The sequence below is a fragment of the Ctenopharyngodon idella genome, chromosome 13, assembly GCF_019924925.1.
Source record: "Ctenopharyngodon idella isolate HZGC_01 chromosome 13, HZGC01, whole genome shotgun sequence".
NCBI classification, from domain to species: Eukaryota; Metazoa; Chordata; class Actinopteri; order Cypriniformes; family Xenocyprididae; genus Ctenopharyngodon; species Ctenopharyngodon idella.
In genome coordinates, this window is record NC_067232.1 from 2,998,964 (window position 1) to 3,014,112 (window position 15,149).

Below are 15,149 nucleotides of genomic sequence, written 5' to 3' on the forward strand. Positions count from 1 at the left end.
AAGTAGATGTAGAGTTTTGATAAAAGTTTTCAAAGAAAAACATGGACGTCCACCAATGAATACTGCTTATTAAGAACAGGAACGTACATTAAAAATGAAAATCGCCTGCTTGACTTACGTCATTTGTGAAGTTATTCAGTCAGGACCTTCTTTGAATTTAAGGATGTGTTATGATACAGTTCTTTTGGTTTCAATAAAAGTTATCTGTCCTAGTTAGTTATTTCCACCTATATTGATTAGATCAAAAATTATTTTTCTATAGTCACTGGAGACGATTATACTGGAAACTGGATCACTTGCTGTAAAACTCAAGGCAAGTTATTTTGGAAACACAGTAAAAGGAGTGTCTGTGTAAACTGACAGAGAGTAACCTGAAAACAGTCTATCGGTACTCTCCAGTTCAATCACGTGCTTCAGTTGCTGATCCCTGTAGTCTGAATATAAAAAAGAAAAAGAAAAACTGTTTCACTTGTTGTGCTTAACAATTCCCTGTCTGTGCTTCCCTTTCTGTCACTTCTCCATAACTCTTGTCCTTTTTTTCGGTTGGGCCGGCTCGGGTGCTGAAGCTTCCCCTTTTCCCTCGGATTCCCATATTTCATTATTTCTGCTTGTTCCTCTTGAGTCTGTACAAACACAGGCTTGAGGCATGGGGAAATCAGCCTGGCACCACAGCATGTTAACCACAGGGCATTTACTCTGAGCTCGAACTGCCTGAAAACCTCAAAATGTTTACTTCATCAGGCTGAACGGGCATCTGAACAATGATCTAGCTTATGATTGGACATTCCATAGAATTTAATGAATATTTAACAAAAAGTTTTTTCCTTAGTCGATTGTGTGCTCTATTTTTATGCTTCTCTAGGCTTGTATGTGAGTGTATGTGTGTGTATGTGTTTACCACGGTTTGTTGGTCTGGTTTACACCGCTGAGAGTCCTCAGTTTCACAGTGCTTCCTGTGTCTCTGTTTCCTGTTTATCAGTCATTTGTTTCAGAGAAGTGTGATGGTGAATGAGATGGTGATATGGTTTGTGAGCAGACAGCCTGATAGAAGAATCCTCTATGATTCATAAAGAGGAATATTTTTCTTTCAAATACCATTTTTCTCTTTTCCTTAAAGGGAGTTGGGAGCTTTCACCAAGTCATTATGTAAACATGTGTCTTATGTACGTATACTAAAGCTATTTTTGGGTTACAAGCTACTAACACTACAGTTCAAAAGTTTGGGGTCAGTTAGATTTTTTTTTTTTTTTAATTATATGTTTATTCAACTAGGACAGGTTAAATTGATCAAAAGTGACAGTAATATAATGATACAAAAGATTTCTACTAAAATTTAATAAAATTTATTTTGTAAATTAAATACAATTTATTTTGAACTTTCTGTTCATCAAAGAATCTTGAAATTCAGGGTTTCCACAAATACATTATTTTCAACATTGATAATAATAATAAATGTTTCTTGAGCAGCAAATCAGCATGATTTCTGAAGGATCATGTGACACTGAAGACCGGAGTAATAACACACTTTTCATGATTAGTCATCACATCATTTTTTCTTTTGTCAAATCAACTTAAATAATTAATGTGGTTCAGATGACATAATATTTTGCATTTCTGCTGATTAAGCCAATCACCTTCATTGTATTAACTCAAATTTTTAATTTCATTGAGCTCAAAATTTAAGGCAACCAGGTTACTTACTTTTTTAAGTTGAACCAACAATTCTTTAAAACATATTCAAACAGAAAACAGCTTTTTTCGCAATATTACTGATTATACTGTTTATACTATTTTTACTCTACTGTTTTTGATCAAATAAATGCAGCCTTGGTGAGCAGAGGAGACTTCTTTCAAAAACATTTTTTAAAATCTTACCGATCCCAAACTTTTAAGCAGTAGTGTACACTGAAGCTATTAAAGGCAACATTACCTGTTAAGTATATGTAAGTACATAACTCAGTGTAGAAACATCAGTTGAATCAGATTTCACAAAGTGTCAAATGAAAGAAAAAAACACATTTGCAAAAGCATGTTGGATTATTGTCTGTTTGCACAACTGCATTTTTGCACACTGTAGCAGCTGAAAATGTTAAGTTAGTAACTAGTTAAGATAGTCACTACTTTTAGTTAGTCACCTCACAATACTGGTCTACAGAAGACGATATTCAAAAAATGCAGTTAATGTTCATAATGTCAAGTAGGATGTTTCAGAAATGTTTTTAACGCAATAAAAGATGATGTTTTGCACATACACACACACACAAAAGCTGTTAATCATAAAATAGATAAGAAAATAGTTGCTTTGCAGGTGCACTTCTTGTTGTAGAACATTGAGATTTAGCGGTGTTAGTTACCGACTCAGAGAAAATAACCACCCAGCCTGCCACTTTACTTAACAGGCCCACTACCCTCTTTTCCAGCCTGTAATATAAAAGTTGAGGCTCGGAGTGACGAGGAAAACGGGCTGACCTGTGAGATGAATGGAGAGGCGGAGGAATGTGCAGCCGAGGACTTGCGCGTGCTCGATGGCTCGGGGGCCAAAGTGAACGGCTCCCACGCAGGCCCTGACAGCAAGCCGGCCGCCTACCCCACGGCCGGGGGCATCCGCCTCCCCAACGGGAAGCTGAAGTGCGATATCTGTGGGATAGTTTGCATTGGGCCCAATGTGTTGATGGTGCACAAGCGAAGTCACACTGGTAAGCACAACTGCCATCTACTCTTCCCTCCTTATACTATCACTCACAGCTGACAGGGTGCAGGGCTGGGTAGGTTGATCCGCACATAGTGAGACACACAGAGAGAGAGCAGGATAGAGACAGACCCTGGATGTGTTTTAAATGCAACCATCCTTTTGTTTATCAGAAACTAGCTGTGTATTAGACACTGCTTGACTTGAATGGATGAGACTGCTAGAAATGCAAGTTGATGTAAATGATTAATAAAGACGCAATACTTCAATATGCTGTTTGCAATGTGTTTTTAGAATATTAGGACAGCATTTTTGGCTAACGTCTGCATTAAAGGGATAGTTTATGCAAAAAAAAATAGATTCTGTCATCATTTACTCATCCTCATGTTGTTCCAAACCTGTATGACTTTTTTTCGGACCCACTTTATATTAAGTGTCTTTAACTACTATGTATTTTTAATGAATCATTTGATACTTGTATACATACATTTTTTGGGTTTATTGGGTATTGGGTTCATATTTAATAACTGTTTTGCAATACAACACAATAACAACTAATATAAAGTGGTCCTTTCTTTCTTCTGCGGAACACCAGTTTTGACTTCCATTGTATGGGAAAAAATGAGACATTTCTCAAAATATCTTCTTTTATGTTCTGCAGAAGAAAGAAAGTCAGATTTGGAACGACATAAAGGTGAGTAGATGATGACAGAATTTTTCATTATCCTTTTAAAGGCTCACCTGTAACCTAATTAATATGATTATGATCAAAATGAGATGTTTTTGTAACAAAATGTGACATTTTGTTTAGTTTTCTTTACGACAATCCAACAAGAAAGAACTAACCAAGAAGAAGTCTCTCTCAAATGACAATTATTTCAGTATTAGTTATTTTCTCCCTTTCTCAAATTGATATTCCGCTGCAATGAAGCCAAACCAGTGGGTGAGAACATTTTTCAAAAAGGCACTTAACTTCCTCACTTGACAAACTAATGAAACTCAAAATGGAAGAAAGGAACAGTGGGCTAATGTAAATTCAGAAAAGAACGTATAATAAAAGATATAATGAAGTGCTTCCTATTTAAATCAAAATATTCGCAGGAGGTACCGAGCTCCTGAAATGCCTTTTTAATGAGTTTCTTTTTCCGTCTTTTTGCTGCTTCACTGGTGACTCTTATTTTATAGGGCTTTTGAAGAGAGCGCCGTATTAATAGCGTTCTCGGAGAATGCCACAACATTCGGAGGAGCTGGATATTGGTTTATTCCAGGGGCGCTGATCAGGAAGACTGGCTCTCAAACACAAAGTGTTTCCTTCACTTTATTTAAATGAGCTCTGCATTTGCATTGTGATGGGCCGCTCTTATTTTAGAGCTGAAGAAGAGGAAAAAATGAGATTTTCAGATCAAATTGACCCAGGCAGTGGTGCATTACGAAACTGGCAGGCGGCGTCTGAAAGCCTCTTGTTCGATCAGGGCGCCAGTCGGCGCGCGGAGCCAGGCAGCGCGCGCAGAGCGGAGAGCGGCGCTCACGTGCGAGATTCCGCTGGCGTGTTTGATTGAGCTTTGGCGCGAGGCGCTGCGTTGTTGAAGATGTAACAGCGCGGTGGAGCCGTGTAGGACAGTGACCCCGCATTCACAGTGTAATAGCGCTACAGCAGCGGAGCTTTGCTTTCAGAGGGCCGATATAGTTTCTCAGACGCTCACCATTTACATGGCCATTTGTTGCTGGCATTCTCTGTTCAAATTAAATACAGTTTGATAGAACTACAGGCGTTTATGTAACTTCTACATGTGTTAAAGCATGCCGAATAACTTATTTGTGAATGCAGGTTTCATTTGTGTCCTACTTTATCACACAAAAATATAAAAGAGAACAGGTGGTGTGCCGAATTCCTACCCCCGCCATATTATTACCCCCCTAGTATTGGTAGGTTTAGGATATCGGTGTGGGGAAGAGGTTAGGATTAGGGGTGGGGTTAGGATTAGGCAATCAGATAGCGACTTCAAGGAGAGGGGTAATAACTAATTTGGCAGGGAGTCGAAATTAGGCACAACTGTAAAGTATTTGGAGTTTTAAGTCACACATTTTTTTTTGCGATTACCTTAAACCAATGGGTTCCAAAGCAAATTTTGTGGATGTATTTAGTCAGTTTAAAGTCAAGTCATATTTATTTATATATCGCTTTAATACAGATTCTGTCAAAGCAGCTTCACAGTAACAAACAGGAAAATAACAGTGTTAATGTTGCAGAATTCATCAATTATGAAACAAATTCAATCTTCATTTCGAAAAGTACATCTATTGTTTTATCATACATAGCCTACTCTTTGCTTGAAAACTGTGCTTCTGGTTAAATATATTGATATCGATTGCAATGACACTCATACATTTTTAAGTGTGGCTCATTTTGAGACCACTAGAAAGGAGAATATGCTGAAAAATGTAGTTTCTTTATCATCATTCATCACTTGCAGTATGTAGTAATTTTACATGAAAATGTCCTAATCCCAAGAGCACATGAGTTATGCATTATCTTTCTTTCTCCTAGGGGAGAGGCCATTCCAATGCAACCAGTGTGGTGCTTCCTTCACTCAGAAGGGTAACCTGCTCCGACACATCAAACTGCACTCTGGCGAGAAACCTTTCAAATGTCACCTGTGCAACTATGCCTGCCGCCGCAGAGACGCCCTTACCGGACACCTGCGCACGCACTCTGGTAACTCACGCTTTCATCACCTACGTGATGTAAAGAGACAGACGTGCCTTGATTTCTTCATTTACATAAAACTACACTGATTGAATCACTTGAGCCAGTTCAGCAAATCAGTTGTTATTGTGTGAGATTAAATTGTATAGTGTGATTGAGCAGATTTCGTTATTATTTTTTTCTGACAGTTGGAAAACCTCATAAGTGTGCATACTGCGGGCGCAGTTACAAGCAGCGGAGCTCATTGGAAGAACATAAGGAGAGATGTCACAACTACCTGCAGTGCATGGGCCTTCAGAATAGCATTTATACAGGTCTGTGAATGATAGCATACTATCTCTCTCACTAAAGTGTTTTCTATTCCTAAATAGATGGAAATGTGGCTGACCCATGACCATGGCTTAAATGTTGTTTATTGTCACCATAATGAAAAGTACAACCTTTGCTTTAAATGTGGAGTATTAGAGGACCTAAACTACAATCAACAATGTTCTGGTAGTTCTTTATGGTGACACTGGACAAATATTGCCATTCAGATGTTTGGAGCCATAACTGAACAATTGTATGAAATGATTCGCAGCTATATGTATGCCCGTAATGTCTCAAGGCTTAAAGGGTTAGTTCACCCAAAAATGAAAATTATGTCATTAATTACTCACCCTAATGTCGTTCCAAACCCATAAGACTTTCGTTCATCTTCAGAATACAAATGAGGATCATTTTGATGAAATCTGAGAGCTTTCTGTCCCTCCATAGACAGCTACGCAACTCACACTTTGACGCTTCAAAAAGTTCATAAAGAGATCGTAAAATGAATCCATATATATTGAGTGGTTTAGTCCAAATTTTCTGAAGACACTTGATCGCTTTATATGATGAACAGATTGAATTTAGGCTTTTACCACAACTGATGTGTGGGTTTATTAATGTTTATATGTGAATAAAAGCCTAAATTCAATCTGTTCATCCTATAAAGCGATCAAGTGTCTTCAGAAAAAATTTGGACTAAACTGCTAATATGGATTAGTTTTACGATCTCTTTATGAACTTTTTGAAGTGTCAAAGTATCAGTTGCGTAGCTGTCAATGGAGGAGTCAGAAAGCTCTCAGATTTCATCAAAAAGATCTTCATTTGTGTTCTGAAGATGAACGAAACTCTTATGGGTTTGGAACGACATGAGGGTGAGTAATTAATTACAGAATTTTTATTTTTGGGTGAACTAACCCTTTAAGAAAAAGTGTCCCAAGAAAAAAAAAACTCCTTAGGGTAAGGGGTAGAAAATCATGATGTGTGCCTCAGAGATACAGGTATATGCCACATCTTAAATGCATGATCGAAGAAACATCATTCTTCATTATAGTTAGCACCATGTCAGAGGATGAGCTCAGGTTAGATACAGGTATTTGAATCTTATGCGTGGTTTCTTTGTCTTGCTTTCCATAGTGAAGGAAGAGAACAGCCAGAATGAGCAGAGGGAGGACATGCCTGCATCTGAGAGAGCCTTGGTGCTAGACAGGATAGCTAACAATGTAGCTAAGCGTAAGAGCTCTATGCCCCAGAGGTTTGTGGGTAAGAGTTGAAGTTTGTTTCATTGTACAGTACATATCGCAGAAGTTGTTAGATCATCGTCAAAATGCACGTATGTCTCTGACTAAAAGAAATAAGACATTGCAGAGACATAAAATGATGGGCAGCTCCCTCATTTCATTCTCTTTGATGAGTTGACTTTAAAAAAAAAAGCAGGAAAAAAGCAGGATAATCGCATGCAACATGAATTTGACTGTTGCTTGTGGTTATAAATTTCATTTGCTTTTATAGTAACTATTAGAATAATGTGCTACTAAGCCCTTTTCTCATCTTTTCGTGTTGGTGTTTTACTGAAGAGTATTATAAAAATGTAAAGATATTTGAGGAAGAACACTCTGGAGAACTTTTAGGCAACCTGCTGAAGGTCCTTAAAAAAATAAAGAACTTTACTGGCTTCTATGGTTCCATAAACATTTTAACATAGTGGAAAAATGTTCTTTAGATTAATAAAATGTTCTTCACACTGAGAAAAAAATGGTTCTTTTAAGAACTGTTCACTGAAAGGTTCTTTCGGGAACCCAAAATGGTTCCTCTAAGGAAATGCTGCAGAAACCTCTTTTGGAAACTCTATTTTAAGAGAGCACAGCTAAATATATTTTTAAGTACACCCTTAAAAATAAAGGTTCATTATTGGCATCAATGATTTCATTAAAAACCTTTAACTTCCATTAAAAATATTTCCATTGCACAAAAGGTTTTTGTACTGAAAAAGGTTCTTCAGATTTTTAGTTATTTGGGGATCTAAAATGGATCTTCTATGGGATTGCTGCGAAAATCTCTTTTTGGAACCTTTATTTTTCAGACAGTGTCTCAAAAAGTTTATGAACCATTACAATAGGCTTTTTGAGTTCTTGCAGAAGCTCCATTTGGTTCCTCAGAGAACTGTCCATTTTGAAAGGTACCTAGAAGTTCTTCAAAGGGTTGCACCTGAGGCCCTGTTTCCACCTGGTATTAAGATGCATTTTGGTCAATCAGATCACAAGTGGACAAAGGAGACACATACCCATTTACATCTGGTATTTTAATCTGTTTCTTTTGTCCACTTTCAAAAACCCTTCTGTCCTGATTTCTTCGAGGGGAGGGTCTATGGGCGGGTAAATGTATGGGCTTTTTCAGATCTTTCGATCTAATGGACAAAATAAGCTTGCACAATTTACATATGAACGCGCCCAGCTTTCGTTTCTGCTCTGACAGCCGCAAGACCACACCGAACACTGTGAGTGCGTGTTAGAAATCAGGAATGGTGAGAGAACATTGTGCTTGGTACATTTTTTGTCTTCAAGCCAAACTTGGGTCTTCAGCTGACAAAGTTTAAATCCCATATGGCTAGCGCACTTTCCATAATGTTTATGCATTAGGTCAGTAGGCGGAGAGTAGACGGTTTGTGTCTGTTCGAACACATTCGACCACATGAGCATTTACACTACAAAAGCAATGCAGTCAAATGCGTTTTTTGACTACCTCTGGAAGTGGTCGAAAGTGGACAAGCTCAAAACGTTTTACATCCCATTCACACAGATCGACCAAAACGCATCTTAATACTGGGTGGAAACAACAGGGCCTAAATGTCTTTTCATTTCCACAGTAATAGTTAATACTGTAAAAAGACAAGTAAAATGTCAGAATTTGTGCCTACCAGTAATGGTGCAGAAAGGTCCATTGATGCAAATAATTAAAGTTCTTATTTTCCATTTCTCAGAACTCAGACGAGTTAAAACCTTTACTCTTTTGGCTTTCTTCAACAGGAGAGAATCGTTTGTCGGAGCTGTCATTCGAGGGCGGCTCAGGTGAGCTTATGCAGCCTCACGTGATCGATCAGGCCATCAACAGTGCCATTAGCTATCTGGGAGCAGAGTCCTTGCGGCCTCTGGTTCAGACCTCCCCTGGCTCTTCTGACATGGTGGTCAGCCCTATTTACAACCTCCACAAGACACAATCAGCTGAAGGCAACGGCGTATCTGCTAAAGACAGCGCCGCAGAGCACCTCCTTCTGCTGTCCAAGTCCAAATCAGCCTCCGTGGAGAAGGACGGCTCCCCCAGCCCCAGCGGCCAGGACTCCACCGACACCGAGAGCAACAACGATGAGCGGGCGGCCGGGGGAGGCGGGGGAACAGCCGCAGGTGGTCTCATCTACCTGACCAATCACATGGCTCCAGGTATGCGTAACGGAGGTCTGCCAGTGGTAAAAGAAGAGCAGCAGCGGCATTTTGAGGCCTTGCGGGCAGCAGGTATGGAGCTGGGTATGGCGTCATCGGAGGGGTTTAAGGTGCTGAGTGGAGAGGGAGAAGAATTGAGGGCGTATCGCTGCATCCATTGCAGAGTTTTGTTCCTGGACCACGTCATGTACACCATCCACATGGGTTGCCATGGCTTCCGAGACCCCTTCGAGTGCAACCTGTGTGGTTACCGCAGTCAGGACCGCTACGAGTTCTCATCGCACATCACGCGTGGAGAGCACCGCTTCTGAGTTAACACAAAAAGACGTTCCACATACACTTGACTACACACACACACACACACACACATGAAACAATTCAACAGAATTTTTTAGACACTGTCCAAACACTGGATTTGTTTTTTTGTTTTTTTAGTGTAACATTGATTTGGACATATGTACATACAGTTAGCCTATATATTTCACTGTCTTGTCTATTTTTCTACAATGTTGTGACTTGTATGTAAACCCATGAGACTTTACAAAAAAAGAAAGAACTGTAACTGAAAATATAAATTAAGTGTTGTTTGAAAGTGCAAAATTTATATATCATCTCATCTAAAATTGACATGTTTTTAGCTGCCCTATAGTTATGAAGACAAACAATAAAACTAATAATAAAATAATGCATACAATTATGACACATTTAAAATTATTTGTAATAGAAGTGATGTCAATTCATCTGTATCTTTCACTTCCCTGTCTTCCAACTGTTATGAAAACTCTGTGTTATTTTTTCATTTAATTTTAAATATATTATATTTTTTATATTATGCAGCCTGAACAAGTTCATATCATTTTATAATTTATTACAATGAAATTATTTCACAATTTGTCCATTTTATGTAAGATGACTCCCTTTTGAAATGCTCCCCTGTATATTGAACCAAATCTATGGCAGTACATATTGTGCCTGTTTTTTGATGTTTTTATTTTACAGCTTTTTTTCTGCTTGTTTTTTGTATTCTATTTAAAAGTTCTGGCAGCATTTTGCTCGTCCATATTTACATCAACATACTAGAATATATATGCTTGCAAAAAATTAATAAAAGATATTTTACATTTGTTCAACCTCTGATAATGTGTGAAGTTTTGTAAAGCAAATTTTGTTTAAAGGGATAGTTCACATCGTTTACTCACCTCTATGAATTTTCTTCTTCTGTTAAATACAAAAGAAGATATTTTGAAGAATGTGGATAACCAAACAGTTAATGGGCTCCATTGACTTCCATAGTATTTTCCCCCTATATTGTGGAAGTCAATGGGGCCCATCAACTGTTTGGTTACCGACATTCTTCAAAATATCTTCTTTTGTGTTCAGCAGAAGAAAGACATTCATACAGGTTTGGAACAACTTGAGGGTGAGTAAATGATGACAGATTTTTCATTTTTGGGTGAACTATCCCTTTATATTTTAATTAATTTGCTAATGCAGACTGAGTATAACACAAACACACCAAATTAATTAATGAAGTTTATGTTTATATAATACTATAATACAGAAAGGATGTGGCAACCAAGCATCACACTTCTAGATAATTGCTTTTTATCTAAATAATTGAGTTAAATGAACATCAAGCCAAAGATGTGTGTCACCTTTCTGATAAATTGCTTGGCAGAAATTTACACTATACAATTCGAGAATAAAACGGAATACTTCTACTGAATACTTACGAATACATTCTTAGAACAAAATGTAGGTTAAAGTGTCTTTTCTAAACTGGGATTCTTTTCCTAGAGATTAAGGATAATATTTAATTTGTAGGGTTGAAACAGCATTTTCATAACTCTGGAGTTAGAAAAGGAATCACTATTTCTCAGGTGTTAACAATTGATATTATGATTCTAAACTATTTGTAGTCAGGCTATAATATGTAAGAGTGCACAATGGCCAAAGGGTGATGGAGTAAACTGAACAAGAGCATATCTGTCAAGAGAGCATAAGTGACCCCGACCCAAGAACTCACCAGCTCTTCGCAACGACATGCGTGTCCAGATGGCTGCTGTATGATTGGGTAGAAAGGAGAAGCAGCTGTGGCCAACGCAGAGCCCCCCACGCTTCACTGGGACCTAACCGTGGAGAGAGTGCATTTGCATGAGAGGGATAATCTGGCCAGCACCCCCCCTCCTCCTTACACACACATCACCCCATCCCCAACAGCCTCAATCCCAAATCTCACTTCTCTTTTCCGCTTCATCTCATGATAGTACAGCACAAATAGACCCCACCCATTCAGAGAAACTTTAAAGTTGTCCGCCAAATGAGAGACCAAAATATCAGTCAGGCTGATTAACAGCCTCTTGTGTTTCAAAATCTACAAGATTATATAGATAATAAACTAATAAAATAAATTTCATTTTGTGAACATTGAGAAAATTCATTAAGTAAAATGCATGTTTATTGCATTTCAGACCTTTTATGTACAAAAACATCAGTCAACCACCACTATGAAATAGCATGATACCATGTCAGCACTAAGGTTATTTTTGTAACAGTAACAAGGTACAAACCCGATTCCAAAAAAGTTGAGACACTGTACAAATTGTGAATAAAAAAGGAATGCAATGATGTGGTAGTTTCAAATTTCAATATTTTATTCAGAATACAACATAGATGACATATCAAATGTTTAAACTGAGAAAATGTATCATTTTAAGGGAAAAATAAGTTGATTTTAAATTTCATGGCATCAACACATCTCAAAAAAGTTGAGACAAGGCCATGTTTACCACTGTGTGGCATCCCCTCTTCTTTTTATAACAGTCTGCAAATGTCTGGGGACTGAGGAGACAAGTTGCTCAAGTTTAGGAATAGGAATGTTGTCCCATTCCTGTCTAATACAGGTTTCTAGTTGCTCAACTGTCTTAGGTCTTCTTTGTCGCATCTTCCTCTTTATGATGCGCCAAATGTTTTCTATGGGTGAAAGATCTGGACTGCAGGCTGGCCATTTCAGTACCCGGATCCTTCTTCTACGCAGCCATGATGTTGTAATTGATGCAGTATGTGGTCTGGCATTGTCATGTTGGAAAATGCAAGGTCTTCCCTGAAAGAGACGACGTCTGGATGGGAGCATATGTTGTTCTAGAACTTGGATATACCTTTCAGCATTGATGGTGCCTTTCCAGATGTGTAAGCTGCCCATGCCACACGCACTCATGCAACCCCATACCATCAGAGATGCAGGCTTCTGAACTGAGCGCTGATAACAACTTGGGTTGTCCTTGTCCTCTTTAGTCCGGATGACACGACGTCCCAGTTTTCCAAAAAGAACTTCAAATTTTGATTCGTCTGACCACAGAACAGTTTTCCACTTTGCCACGGTCCATTTTAAATGAGCCTTGGCCCAGAGAAAACGCCTGCGCTTCAGGATCATGTTTAGATATGGCTTCTTTTTTGACCTATAGAGTTTTAGTCGGCAACGGCGAATGGCACGGTGGATTGTGTTCACCGACAATGTTTTCTGGAAGTATTCCTGAGCCCATGTTGTGATTTCCATTACAGTAGCATTCCTGTATGTGATGCAGTGCCGTCTAAGGGCCCGAAGATCACTGGCATCCAGTATGGTTTTCCGGCCTTGACCCTTACGCACAGAGATTGTTCCAGATTCTCTGAATCTTTGGGTGATATTATGCACTGTAGATGATGATAACTTCAAACTCCTTTCTGATATTGCTCCACTATTTTTCGCCGCAGCACTGGGGGAATTGGTGAAATCCAAAATGAGCCAATATTTGGCATGACATTTCAAAATGTCTAACTTTCAACATTTGATATGTTATCTAGATCTAGAGTTGTAAATAATTGCATTCCTTTTTTATTCACAATTTGTACAGTGTCCCAACTTTTTTGGAATCGGGTTTGTAGAAGGAATAATATATTAAATTAATAAAGTAAAAATTCAGTTTTTAATGAGTTAAAGTCCACCTGTAGTCAATAATTTGATCCCTTAAAACTCATCTTTGATCACCAAAATGACAGGAAAAAATGTTTAAATGAGTCTTAAAATTGCTTCAGTGTAACTCTACACCCTTGCCTCATTTATTATACGCGGATCTATAAATATGCTAATTAGCCCCTGCCTCCACTCACTCGCACGAGCTCAAGAGATCCACTCGGTGAACTTACTGAGGTAAACGCTTCACAATGGTATCGCTTTTTACAACGTCGGACACATAACGGTAATTAATATGATTAGGATTTTGCTTGACTACATTATCAATCAGCTAATAATGTGTTGCTAATGTTACACAAACCATGTTCCCGATCGCGAGTCAGACAGCTGTCTTCTAACAATCAGTATCCTTAGAAACGCTTTGAACACCTTAACGTCAGCGGAGATAGGCATATAGTTCATCATAACATCGTTATATATATCATACACCAGCTATATTTCCAAAATCTACCCACTTTTTTTATATCAATCGAGAAAAATATACCTAGATATATTCTCTTGAGACTCTCCTGCTTCAGAACGGTCATGGTTAATGATATGCTAAAGCGCGCCGGCACATTGATGTGATTGGTTACAAGGTAGTTTGTGACGTCAGAAACACCAGCGATTTCAAACCGCGGGTTTTTTCACAGCAGTTTTAAATAGAAAATACTCAGCAATGGTGTTGACTTATGAATTTGCACATGGTTGTCTTAATGCATATTAAAAACACCACATAGACATATAAACAACATTAAAAACAGGGGAACTTTAACAAAGAGAAATCCAAGATTTTTCAAAGTCTTTCTGCTGACATCTCACTAAATACATTCCACCACTATGAAGCATTAAAACGGTTTGTATACATAAACTATGTAGACAGCTTAAGACAAACTAGAAAAAATAATAATGCAAATGTTAATATTTTTTGTATAGTGCTGAAAAAGGTTGTGGAGGAATTCGATGTGCCTGTCCTGCTATAGTCCAGCTGTGGGCTACCCCTGCGGTTCTGACAGCCTTCCACTGCTCCTCAGGGATGGACTCACTACTTGCACTGCTGGCTAATTTTACAAAGTTTCAACACTCCGGCCAACCACACAGCTCTAAAATATTCATTAACCCGCTTGACAAAAAGATGAAAAATAAATGACAACCTTTTTTCATGGGCTTCCAGTTTTTCTAAGATTGTTTCATGAAAATTACATGACTGATTCATTTCATGTGAGCACAATCTATAATCGGATGCAGATAAAGACAAGCCAAGAGTCAGAGTTTAGAATTGAATTAGACTGTTGAATCCCACTCGTCTTCTGAGGTGTATTAACAGTTCAGCCTGACTTCCTGTAAGAATGGTTTTGCAGCAACCAAATCAATCAGCCATCTCTCTTTCAATTTTTCCAGACCGCAGTCATCAGTTTTCACGTAACACAGACCTTGTGTTTCACTTCAACACAAATCAGTTGTACTTTGCCAATGAAAATGTAATGCTAATGCAGAGGCAGAAAAACACCAAACAAAAAGAACATTTCAGGGAAGCAAGTCTCACTCAAATAAAGCGAGTGAATTCAAAATCGACTGAAAGTACAACTGGCAGCATTCTGAGCTTTGCAAAAAATGATTTATATTCTGTAACCAGACCCAAACCATTCATGTTAAAATTCATTCATTGCTTTGCAATTTGGCCTGGGTGAGTTTCCTCACCACTGCACCAGCAACTTTTATTCCTCATGCCATCTGCGGCCACTCAATTAGAGCTCCACAATGCTCCTCTCCATCCATCAACAGTAAATGCATCAAGCCACAGTTGTTATCTGCTTATTTTCTATAATGCATAATTTTTTGTGAGGTTCATGGCTGGTGTCAGGGCTGGAACTCCTCTGGTTTATGAAATATCAATTCTGATGGTTTCCCTCCATCTTTGAGTTCACCTTTACGTCTAGGAAAACAAAACGATTTCATAGGACAGACAAACAGATAGATAGAAACAGATCAGATGAACAGACATGTGTAACTTGGAAG

The 15,149-nt window shown here is 38.4% G+C and overlaps 1 protein-coding gene across 6 annotated transcripts in view; it reads left to right on the plus strand.

Moving 5' to 3' along the window:
* Positions 1-10,269, plus strand: part of ikzf1 (IKAROS family zinc finger 1 (Ikaros)) — a 26,468-nt gene extending 16,199 nt beyond the window's left edge. The window contains exons 4-9 of one of the 6 annotated variants that reach the window (XM_051916976.1): positions 2,400-2,696; positions 3,351-3,383; positions 5,238-5,405; positions 5,585-5,710; positions 6,840-6,965; positions 8,729-10,269. In XM_051916976.1, coding sequence (XP_051772936.1) covers positions 2,400-2,696; positions 3,351-3,383; positions 5,238-5,405; positions 5,585-5,710; positions 6,840-6,965; positions 8,729-9,450 — 1,472 coding nt within the window. In that variant the 3' untranslated portion in view covers positions 9,451-10,269. The remainder of the gene's footprint in view (positions 1-2,399; positions 2,697-3,350; positions 3,384-5,237; positions 5,406-5,584; positions 5,711-6,839; positions 6,966-8,728) is intronic. The other 5 variants (XM_051916977.1, XM_051916978.1, XM_051916979.1 and 2 more) reach the window with 5 other exon arrangements.
* Positions 10,270-15,149: the final 4,880 nt, after the last annotated feature.